Here is a 12,307-nt window from a genome sequence, read left to right on the forward strand (position 1 = left end):
AACTTGAAATTTTGCCTCAATGTGCTCTGCTTTTAGTAGTGTCAGAGGCAGCAGGAATTTATTCATGCAACCTGACTGATTTGCAGACTGGGAGTAAATGCTAGGCCTTTTGCAACGATTACCAAGAGCCCCCTTCAGTAGAAATGATCTACTGCCTTCCTGAACCACATTCCAGTGGTGGCTTGAGGAGCGAGCCCAGCTGAGCCATTCTGTACACTTCTGGCCAGGCTGCGATTTATACTCAGATGGAGATGCCAAAGGCTTTCAGAGGAAGAAAGAAGAGCATTTCTCTGGAAAGTTTTTTACCAGAACTAGAAACCAAACTCTGGTCTGTCACTAATATTTTTCTTAGAAAATAATTCTTTCTTCACAGCAGAAAGAAATTAAAAGGTAAGTTATCTTCCTGTAGTATTGTTACATATGATTGCTAAGGATCTCCCTTGACCCCTTAAGAAAAATCCTCACATGATTTTTTCCTTCAAGTGGTACATATATCCTTTCCCTAAGTTTCGGTATTCAGGACACAGTCCACGGCTTTTGGTTACTGAGCTTACGTCATAAATGATGCAGCTTCACTCTGTGAATAACATCTAACTGCGCTCATGAGGAGTCCTATTACCACAGGCCAAACTGAGGGGAAGTGGGAAGAGGAAAAAGCAATTCATGTGGGGTTTGGTGGCCACCAGCCATTTCATTTTCATTTAACAAATGTAGGATTTTAACATGGAACCTTGAAAAATAAAGTGGCTGAGCCAGAAAAATGTCAGTTTGACTCAAATTTAGCATTAGGTAGTCAAAGAGTCTTTGTTACTATCAAATTGTATATATATATATAATTTATATATGTAATATAAAATTATTTTTATATATAGTACATAAACTACTTGATCCTACTAAATATAACTATATATATATATATACACACACTACAATTATCAGTCTATTTTATTATCAAATTATATATAAGAATAATAAAATATTTTGTTGTTGTTGTTTAGTCACTACATCATGTCTGATTCTTTGTGAGCCCATGGACTGTATCCTGCCAGGCTCCTCTGTCCATGGGATTTCTCAGGGAGGAATATTAGAATGGGTTGTCATTTCCTTCTCCAGGGAATATTCCAGACGCAGGAATCGAACCCACATCTCCTGCAATGAGAGGCAGTTCCTCTACCCTTGAGCCACTAGGGAAGCCCAATGTAAAATGAATAATATAAAATTATTTATATATATATATAGTACATATACTACTCTTGATCCTACTAAATTTAAATACATATGTAAATATATATACACACACTACAATTGTCAGTCTATTTTATTATCAAATTATATATAAGAAGAAAAAAGTACATATATAATAATATATGCTATTTGATCCCACAAAACTATTTTTCAGTAATAACAAATATTTTCCTTTTTCTTTTCCTGGGAGAAAATACACCTAAGATAGTTTACTGTCATTGCTTTGCTGAGTTTTGCTGCCTTTCTAAGAACAGATTTGAGGCATCAAATGTCACTGTGTAAAATGGAAAGGGTATAATGTTTAAAGGAGATGGTATAAAATTAAGAATGATGACTAGTCATCATATCACATCCTAGCAAACACGTAAGTATGCCCACACACCTATCCCAGTGAAACACACCACAAACTAGGAGGGCTCCGCTAGAAATTCAGTGTGTGAAGGTACCAGGGAAGGCAGCTTTGTGGATGGTGACAGCACGATGTCTGTGGCTTGAGGGCCCTGCTGCCTGCAGATTCGGGCATAATTTGCTCTGATCTCCACCAGTTGCTTTAACTCTGTTAAAAAAATTATTTTGAGAGACAAGTCAATGTATTTATAGCAAATAATTAAAAGTTCAGGATGATGAAAAACTCGAAGATCCTTCAGAAACCCTCGACTCCCACGCCAGACTCTCTCATTACACACTTGACTTGCTTATCACATCAGATATGTGTTAACATTCTTTGGATTTCTACAGAATGGCAGTTGCTAGAGAGGGCTTCCTTCCAAGCTTTTTATAAAGCCTGAATTGGAAGCTAACCTAGAAGTGGTCTAAAAATTGAGCCCACTGAAAAGATGGTAAACACAGCATTGAGAACCGTGTTCAGAGTTGAAGACAAATGGCATAAAGCGCTCTTTTAATTTTGTTAGGGGTTTGTGTGAAAGACACCATTCTAACAGTGTCTGATTTGTTTTGCCAAAACAAATCCATTTTTCGAAGACCAAATGTGATTCTTTGGTGACTTTCACATGCTGAATGTTTTTACATTATAGTACCTAAAATAAGTTCTTATTAGGCGTTTAGTTTTGAAAGTCCCAAGCTGCCTTATTTTCTACTACATACTTAAGTCAGTAGGTCACAGAAAAATTATGAACAGCATGAATCATTAAACATCCCTTCACAAGAGTCTATATATATGTATATATATGCTAGTAGCATTTCTCTCTCTTTTTTAAAGCATTCTGAGTGTTTAGATTTCTACCAAATGATTATTTCTCATTTAATTATTTCAGGAAAAACAATAAAATGGCAGTTCATATAATAAAATAACTTTCTAATAGCAACTAAGTTAGAGTCTCTGCTATCAGTTAGATTTTCTAGAACATATACCACCCAATGAAAAGATCTTAGACAACTGGGGGAAAACACTAACACTTTCACCATTAAAGGAATATGAGGATCCATTTTAAGAGGAGAAGAAACAGCTCTTTCACATCATAGTAATCCATGTGGTTAAAGAATTGAAGATGCAAAAATGAATGTCTATATAGCCTTGTCAAAGGTCTACAGAGCTAACAAGGAAGAAAATGGTAGGAAGAATAATGTTTGCATTTTCAGTTTTCTTTTTGCAGTTTTTATGGGTAACAAGCTTGCTTCTGGGAAGGTAGCCTACATTTCTCTCTGTGTTTTGGATACCTCTCTGGCTAGAAGGCAATGGCACCCCACTCCAGTACTCTTGCCTGGAAAATCCCATGGACGGAGGAGCCTGGTGGGCTGCAGTCCATGGGGTCACTAGGAGTCGGAGACGACTGAGCGACTTCACTTTCACTTTTCACTTTCATGCATTGGAGAAGGAAATGGCAACCCACTCCAGTGTTCTTGCCTGGAGGATCCCAGGGACAGGGCAGCCTGGTGGGCTGCCATCTCTGGGGTCGCAGAGTCGGACACGACTGAAGCAACTTAGCAGCAGCAGGAGCAGCTGGCTAGGTTGCCTGTTATTTATCTGAAAGGCCCAGTGAATACAGTGGGGCCAGGAGGGTGAGGTCCAAGCAACAGAAGGCCACCCCAAGAGTACGAAAGATTAAGCATAAATAACGAAAGGAGTAGGAAGGTACCTTCTATCACACCACTTACTATTCAATTACTTCAAGTGTGTTCATATACTTAACTAGATCCAAAACTCTTTCAGGGAAGGAAACCTGGCTTACACTTCTTTTATTGGCTATGGAATACAGAAAGCTGTCAATTAGTACTTCCTGTTAAGAACAACATCACTGGTTCATTCTAAGTAATTCTTCTAAATAATTACATAGTGAGGGTCACCAAGAACTGGGGTGAGGTGTTATGGTGAATGATGGGGACAAATACAAAGAATATAAAGATTAATGCCCTTCTTTGATGTAGGATGGTGCTGGGGGAATCTGTGTGGTATCCTCAGAATAGTGTTAGGTATCCCAATAAATCCTTGTCTCCCTGCATTTTAGTTTTCATTCCCATATTTTTTCCCTTTCTAGGCTAAGTGTAAAGATAGGATTGCAACTGTTTTAAAATTTTTTTGGTTTATATATCTTATATATTACATAAGTCCGTCTAGTCAAGGCTATGGTTTTTCCAATGGTCATGTATGAATGTGAGAGTTGGACTGTGAAGAAAGCTGAGCGCTGAAGAATTGATGCTTTTGAACTGTGGTGTTGGAGAAGACTCTTGAGAATCTCATGGACTGCAAGGAGGTCCAACCAGTCCATTCTAAAGGAGATAAGTCCTGGGTGTTCATTGGAAGGACTGATGCTAAAGCTAAAACTCCAATACTTTAGTCACCTCATGCGAAGAGTTGATTCATTGGAAAAGACCCTGATGCTGGAAGGGATTTGGTGCAGGAGGAGAAGGGGACGACAGAGGATGAGATGGCTGGATGGCATCACCGTCTCGAAGGACATCAGTTTGAGTAGATCCCGGGAGTTGGTGATGGACAGGGAGGCCTGGCGTGCTGCGGTTGCAAAGAGTCGGACATGACTGAGCGACTGAACTGAACTGAACTGAATAATAATTTTATGGTGGCTTTTAGAAGAGATAAACTAACATTAGTTATTTTTAAAATCCCAGGTAATTCATTTCTAATTTTTTTTTTTCCCACATCATGTGGCATGTGAGATCCTAGTTCCCTGGACCAAGGATTGAACCTGTGACCCCTGCAGTGGAAGCACAGAGTCTTAACCACTGGACTGCTATAGATGTCTCCTGAATCTTCTGATTTCTTTTAAAATGTTATCAATGTTTTTCAGGATATCCTGAAAATTCTGTCTTTGTTAATGTAGACCTACCCCAGAAAGGGGTTTTAAATTCCTCAGGATAAGCAGGATGAAAGACAAGAATTGGTTTAATACCAAATGTTATGTTCTCTTCCATTTCTAACATTTATCAAAAAAATTATTGAAAGACAGACAAGATAATAAACAAGCATATATTTACTTATTAGTAAACAAAATAAATCTGTAAAGTGTATTTGTTTTTTAAAGAAGCGTTAAGTTTTAAATAACTTGTAAAGTAGGAAATCAAGGATGCCTGACTTTCCGCAGGGTGCATGCTAAAAAATGAATACCTTCAAAGAAGGCCTTTTAGAATTTCTACAACTAAAGCCCCTTGGATAAAACTCAAGACTAACAGAACTTTCGTTGAATGCTTTAGATTAAACAGTGTCAACAGTGAGCTTCCAGCAAATAAACACATGGAATTTAACTTTAGTAATATGGCATACAAAAGTGTGGAGTAGGACAGTCATTAAAAATCATCATGATGGGATATAAAATTCAGTAAAAAAAAAAAAAAAAGCTCTTTGAAGAAACAAGTGAATGCTTTAATTCTTCAAAAACATGATGGAAAAGAAATCATCACTCATACCTTGCTGAGTTCTAAAGCTATGCCCTGTAGACACACAGATGACCATGTCTCGCTCTATGTCATCCCAGGAGTGAACTGGCTCTCCGTCGGGGGTGTACAGTGCTCTGGCCGGGTGGGCCAGCTTGAGACGAGAGGAGCAGTCATTCAGCAGCTGAAACACAAAGACACACATGCTGGGTGGGTGTGGGGTGTCACAGCATGTTTAAGTATTAAAGAAGCAACTCCTTGAAGAGAACTATTATCATGATATAAGTATTCATTTTATTTATAATTGCTAGAAAGAGGTATACTGTGTAGCAAAGGGAACTCTACTCAGTACTCTGTAATGACCTATATGGGAAAAGAATCTTAAAAAAAAAGAAAGAGTGGATATATGTATATGTCCTGATTTACTTTGCTGTATACCTGAAACTAACACCACATTGTAAATCAGCTATACTCTGATAAAAATTTAAAAAGAAAAGAAAGAGGAATAGAAGGAGATGAGAAGGGTTTACAAATGTTCCTTAATTGCTTTTCAGTAGACTCGTCCTTCTTGTTCTCTTCAGTTCAGTTCAGTTGCTCAGTCGTGTCTGACTCTTTGCGATCCCGTGAACCACAGCACGCCAGGCCTCCCTGTCCATCACCAACTCCTAGAGTTTAATCAAACTCATGTCCATTGAGTCGGTGATGCCATCCAACCATCTCACCCTCTGTCGTCCCCTTCTCCTCCTGCCTTCGATCTTTCCCAGCATCAGGGTCTTTTCAAATGAGTCAGTTCTTTGCATCAGGTGACCAAAGTATTGGAGTTTCAGCTTCAACATCAGTCCTTTCAACAAAAACTCAGGACTGATCTCCTTTAGGATGGACTGGTTGGATCTTCTTGCAGTCCAAGGGACTCTCGAAAGTCTTCTCCAACACAACAGTTCAAAAGCATCAATTCTTAAGCACTCAGCTTTCTTTATAGTCCAACTCTCACATCCATACATGACCACTGGAAAAACCATAGCCTTGACTAGATGGACCTTTGTTGACAAAGTAATGTCTCTGCTTTTTAATGTGCTGTCTAGGTTGGCCATAACTTTCCTTCCAAGGAATAAGCATCTTTTAATTTCATGGCTGCAGTCACCATCTTCAGTGACTTTGGAGCCCCCCAAAATAAAGTCTGCCACTGTTTCCACTGTTTCCCCATCTATTTGCAATGAAGTGATGGGACTGGATGCCATGATCTTAGTTTTTTGAATGTTGAGCTTTAAGCCAACTTTTTCACTCTCCTCTTTTACTTTCATCAAGAGGCTCTTTAGTTCTTAGCTTTCTGCCATCAGGGTGGTGTCATCTGCATATCTAAGATTATTGATATTTCTCCCAGCAATCTTGATTCCAGCTTGTACTTCATCCAGCCCAGCGTTTCTCATGACGTACTCTGCATATAAGTTACATTGTTCTCTATTTTTCCATACAGAAGAGACTCCTTGCTGTTTAAGAAATGGCTCAGTGTGAAAGATCTTGACTTGAAGAATCTAGATTTGTGAGAATAGCTCAATTTTTTTTTTTTTTTTTTCCAATGAGCAAGGTGCTAGAAGGACAAAAGCATTGACCTGGTTCTGGCCTTTGTCTGACCTCAAACAAGTCAGGCAATGTGCCTATGAAAGAGTCTCTTCAACTATAAAATCAAAGTTTTAGTCTAATACCTCTTGGATTCTATGATTCTATTATCATCAAAGTTTTTTTTTTTAATTGGTAAATTAAAAATCTGTCTGTTAGAGCCTAATTCAATTTCTTTCAATTTTCCTTGAAACAGTAAAAAAAACACATGCCCAGATGCAAAGTGTCAATAGTTTTAAAAAAGATCACTGAACCTGTTGCCAGACCCCTAAGCGTGGTTCCATTCGTGTGCATAAGACTTTAAGACAGAACATATAAGCAAGCAGGAGGAAAGTAGGACATTTCCACACACCTTGCTTGTATGACTTTTACCTATCATCCAGGCCAGACAGCAGCTCTCCCAAAATGAAGGAGCCAGGTTCGCATGAGCCCCAGTCACCTAATACTTCTTTTTATACATAAAATTAGGGGCTACAACTCACAGCAATTGAGTTGTAGACCTGGGCAACTTATGGCATCTTGCATCTGGAAAATGGTTCAGAAATATGAAGGAAGACAAGAGACAATCTCTCTATTGCATGAGATAATGCAATTCAGAGACTGAATTTTTCACCCAGTATTTTGAGCAAGGGATGGATGCACTGAATTGAGCAGTAACAGAAATTATCCCAGAATACATTCCCATTGTAGAGGAGGTAGTCAGACAGGAGCAGTGGGAGGAAAGACTTAAATGCAGTCCTACACCCCTTGCTGAATAGTAGCCAGTCAGCAGCAATTTGATTCTGATTCAGGATCTACAGGAGGATCCTACAGTTCCCAAGTCAAAATTTAGGGGAGCAAAAGAGAACTAGTGTCTCCTGTCAATAGAGCTCTCCTTGCACATGGAGATATAAATAGAAAAATGAACCTCAGCAATAAGAGGATTGTGAAAATATTCTACAACATAAACAGTATCTGTACACAAGGTGAAGAGGTTTTTTTAAAAGATTTAGAGCACAAATACATTTTAGAGTATCTGTATTGTGCTCCCTCAAATTTTAATAAAATATGACTTCCACAGACACACACACACACAGAAGTGAGATGACCACAGCTTAAAGGAAAGGAGCATTGCTGAGACACAGGCAGAGATAATGATGGTGATGGTGATGGTGATCATCATAATAGCAGTTTAAATTTACTGGCACATTTCTATGGGCTAGAAACTTATTTAAAAGTTTCTAAGGATAATCTAATTTTATTTTGTGGGAATAATTATGATCCTCTTTTTCTTGGTGAGAAAAATGGAGAAGAGAGAGGCTAAATATCATAACCAAGGTCACACAGCTGGTAAGAGAAGAAACAGAGTTTTAAATTGATATGAATAGAGAGCTGAATGAGAGGCAATGAAATGAAAGATTCAGCAGTAGAATTAAACTCTGTCTTTAAAACAGAAAAAATGCAGACTGAATATTATAGAAAATCAAATTGCATTAGAGAGGACTAAGTTGAGAAAATCTCCTAGGATATAGAGGAAGAATAAGACAAAATTTATAAGAGAAAAGTTAAACATTTGTCACATCAGGACATCAGATATTAAACCTATATTAGTGGAGAAGAATTCAGAATACATAAATTTAAGAAATTATTAAAAAAAACAGAAGAAAATCCTCTTTTTTCAAACATGTCTTCATATCAAATAGGTTAACCCAAGATATGGCAAAGTTAATGAAAAAATGACTAATATTTAACTTTAACTGGGTTAAAAGTAAGAATTTCAGACAAGAGGGGAAAATTCAGTTATGTTTAGACCTGTTTTCTGCAACAATGACTACTAAAGAAAATGAACCTTTTAGGGGAAAAGGTTTCAGTGTAAGAATTCAGTTTCCAGCTAAATTATTACTTTGGTTACAGGAAACAAAAGATATTCTTATATGTAGAAAAATTCAGAAAACATATCGCTCAGATACATTTCAGATTATTTAAAAAAAAGAATGAAATTCCTTCACTATGGAAAAGTCATGGTATAAAATGACTCATATTAAGCAGGAAGATCACTAGAACATGATATAACTGTTATAAAAAATGGTTAGAAAATAAATCAATTTAAACTTTTAAAATAAGTCTTTATAGGGAAAGTAAAAATGTAAAACATCACTAAAAAGGGACATGGAAAAGGAAAACACAAAAAACAAAGCATTCCAACTTTCTATTTATGGAGGGGAAAAGATCCTGTTTCTTCTTTTTTCCATCGTTAAGAATATTTAAGACCTTCTAGAACTAACACCCAAAAAAGATGTCCTTTTCATTATAGGGGACTGGAATGCAAAAGTAGGAAGTCAAGAGATAACATGGAATAACAGGCAAATTTTGCCTTGGAGTACAAAATGAAGCAGTTGAAAGGCTAACAGAATTCTGCCAAGAGAATGCACTGGTCATAACAAACACCCTCTTCCAACAATACAAGAGGAGACTCTACACGTGGACATCACCAGATGGTCAATACCAAAATCGACTGATTATATTCCTTGCAGCCAAAGATGAAGAAGCTCTACACAGTCAGCAAAAACAAGACTGGGAGCGGATTGTGGCTCAGATCATGAACTTATTGCCAAAATCAGACTGAAATTTAAGAAAGTAGGGAAAACCACCAGACCATTCAGGTATGACCTAAATCAAATCACCTGTGATTATACAGTAGAAGTGACAAATAGATTCAAGGGATTAGATCTGATAGAGTGCCTGAAGAACTCTATCAATTTCTGCCTCAAGTCAGGCTTCAGCAGTACATGAACCATGAACTTCCAGATGTTCAAGCTGGATTTAAAAAAGGCAGAAGAACCAGAGATCAAATTGACAACATCCAGTGGATCATGGAAAAAGCAAGAGAGTTCCAGAAAACCATCTACGTCTGCTTTATTGACTATGCCAAAACCTTTGACTGTGTGGATCACAACACACTGTGGAAAATTCTACAAGAGATGGGAATACCAGACCACCTGACTACCTCCTGAGAAATCTGTATGCAAGTCAAGAAACATCAGTTAGAACTGGACATGGAACAACAGACTGGTTCCAAATCACGAAAGGAGTATGCCAAGGCTGTATATTGTCACCCTGCTTATTTAACTTCTATGCAGAGTACATCATGAGAAATGCTGGGCTGGATGAAGCACAAGCTGGAATCAAGATTGCTGGGAGAAATATCAATAACCTCAGATATGCAGATGACACCACCCTTATGGCAGAAAGCACAGAACTAAAGAGCCTCTTGATGAAAGTGAAAGAGGAGAGTGAAAAAGTTGACTTAAAACTCAACATTTAGAAAATGAAGATCATGGCATCTGGTCCCATCACTTCATCACAAATAGATGGGGAAATAATGGAAACAGTGGCAGACTTTATTTTTTGGGGCTCCAGAATCACTAAAGATGGTGACTGCAGCCATGAAATTAAAAGACACATGCTCCTTGGAGGAAAAGTGGACATCACATTAAAAAGCAGAGACATTACTTTACCAACAAAGGTTCATCTAGTCAAAGCTATGGTTTTTCCAGTAGTCATGTATGGATGTGAGAGATGGACTATAAAGAAAGCTGAGCACCAAAAAAATTGATGCTTTTGAACATCAATTGGAGAAGACTCTTGAGAGTCCCTTGGACTGCAAGGAGATCCAACCAGTCCATCCCAAAGGAAATCAGTCCTGAATATTCATTGTAAGAACTGATGCTGAAGGTGAAACTCCAATACTTTGGCCATCTGACGCAAAGAACTGACTCATTGGAAAAGACTCTGATTCTGGGAAAGATTCAAGGTGGGAGAAGAAGGGGGTGACAGAAGATGAGATGGCTTCATGGCATCACCGGCTCAGTGGACATAAGTCTGAATAAACTCCAGGAGTTGGTGATGGACAGGGAAGCCTTGCGTACTGCAGTCCATGGGGCCGTAGAGTCGGACATGACTGAGCAACTGAACTGAACTGAAGGATATTTATTTTTACTACTATTTCTGTTGTTGTTCAGTCATCAGTCGTATCCAATTCTTTGCAGCTACTTGGACTGAAGCATACCATGCGTCCTTGTCCTTCATTATCTCCCAGAGTCTGTTCAAACTGATGTCCATTGAGTCAATGATGCCATCCAACCACCTCATCCTCTGTTGCCCGTTCCTCCTCCTGCCCGAAATCTTTTTTTTTTTTTCTAATTTTATTTTATTTTTAAATTTTACATAATTGTATTAGTTTTGCCAAATATCAAAATGAATCTGCCACAGGTATACACATGTTCCCCATCCTGAACCCTCCTCCCTCCTCCCTCCCCATACCATCCCTCTGGGTCGTCCCAGTGCACTAGCCCCAAGCATCCAGTATCGTGCATCAAACCTGGACTGGCAACTCGTTTCTTACATGATATTTTACATGTTTCAATGCCATTCTCCCAAATCTTCCCACCCTCTCCCTCTCCCACAGAGTCCAGAAGACTGTTCTATACATCAGTGTCTCCTTTGCTGTCTCGTACACTGGGTTATTGTTACCATCTTTCTAAATTCCATATATATGCGTTAGTATACTGTATTTATGTTTTTCCTTCTGGCTTACTTCACTCTGTATAATAGGCTCCAGTTTCATCCACCTCATTAGAACTGATTCAAATGTATTCTTTTTAATGGCTGAGTAATACTCCATTGTGTATATGTACCACAGCTTTCTTATCCATTCATCTGCTGATGGACATCTAGGTTGCTTCCATGTGCTGGCTATTATAAACAGTGCTGCAATGAACATCGGGGTACACGTGTTTCTTTCCCTTCTGGTTTCCTCAGTGTGTATGCCCAGCAGTGGGATTGCTGGATCATAAGGCAGTTCTATTTCCAGTTTTTTAAGGAATCTCCACACTGTTCTCCATAGTGGCTGTACTAGTTTGCATTCCCACCAACAGTGTAAGAGGGTTCCCTTTTCTCCACACCCTCTCCAGCATTTATTATTTGTAGACTTTTGGATCGCAGCCATTCTGACTGGTGTGAAATGGTACCTCATAGTGGTTTTGATTTGCATTTCTCTGATAATGAGTGATGTTGAGCATCTTTTCATGTGTTTGTTAGCCATCTGTATGTCTTCTTTCGAGAAATGTCTATTTAGTTCTTTGGCCCATTCTTTGATTGGGTCGTTTATTTTTCTGGAGTTGAGCTGTAGGAGTTGCTTGTATATTTTTGAGATTAGTTGTTTGTCCGTTGCTTCATTTGCTATTATTTTCTCCCATTCTGAAGGCTGTCTTTTCACCTTGCTAATAGTTTCCTTTGATGTGCAGAAGCTTTTAAGGTTAATTAGGTCCCATTTGTTTATTTTTGCTTTTATTTCCAATATTCTGGGAGGTGGGTCATAGAGGATCCTGCTGTGATGTATGTCGGAGAGTGTTTTGCCTATGTTCTCCTCTAGGAGTTTTATAGTTTCTGGTCTTACGTTGAGATCTTTAATCCATTTTGAGTTTATTTTTGTGAATGGTGTTAGAAAGTGGTTTAGTTTCATTCTTTTACAAGTGGTTGACCAGATTTCCCAGCACCACTTGTTAAAGAGATTGTCTTTAATCCATTGTATATTCTTGCCTCCTTTGTCAAAGATAAG

At 38.3% G+C, this 12,307-nt stretch overlaps 1 protein-coding gene across 5 annotated transcripts in view; it reads right to left on the minus strand.

Moving 5' to 3' along the window:
- Nucleotides 1-1,300: 1,300 nt before the first annotated feature.
- DCDC1 (doublecortin domain containing 1) overlaps nt 1,301-12,307 on the minus strand; it is a 472,274-nt gene continuing 461,267 nt past the window's right edge. For all 5 annotated transcript variants that reach the window (XM_086340929.1, XM_086340926.1, XM_086340925.1 and 2 more), the window contains 2 exons: nt 5,125-5,275; nt 1,301-1,801 (listed from right to left, as the gene is read on the minus strand). In XM_086340929.1, coding sequence (XP_086197055.1) covers nt 1,653-1,801; nt 5,125-5,275 — 300 coding nt within the window. In that variant the 3' untranslated portion in view covers nt 1,301-1,652. The remainder of the gene's footprint in view (nt 1,802-5,124; nt 5,276-12,307) is intronic.

Source organism: Bos grunniens, chromosome 15 (genome assembly GCF_055505025.1).
Source record: "Bos grunniens cultivar Pamir isolate PY7600 chromosome 15, Bosgru_T2T1.0, whole genome shotgun sequence".
In the NCBI taxonomy this organism is placed as follows: domain Eukaryota; kingdom Metazoa; phylum Chordata; class Mammalia; order Artiodactyla; family Bovidae; genus Bos; species Bos grunniens.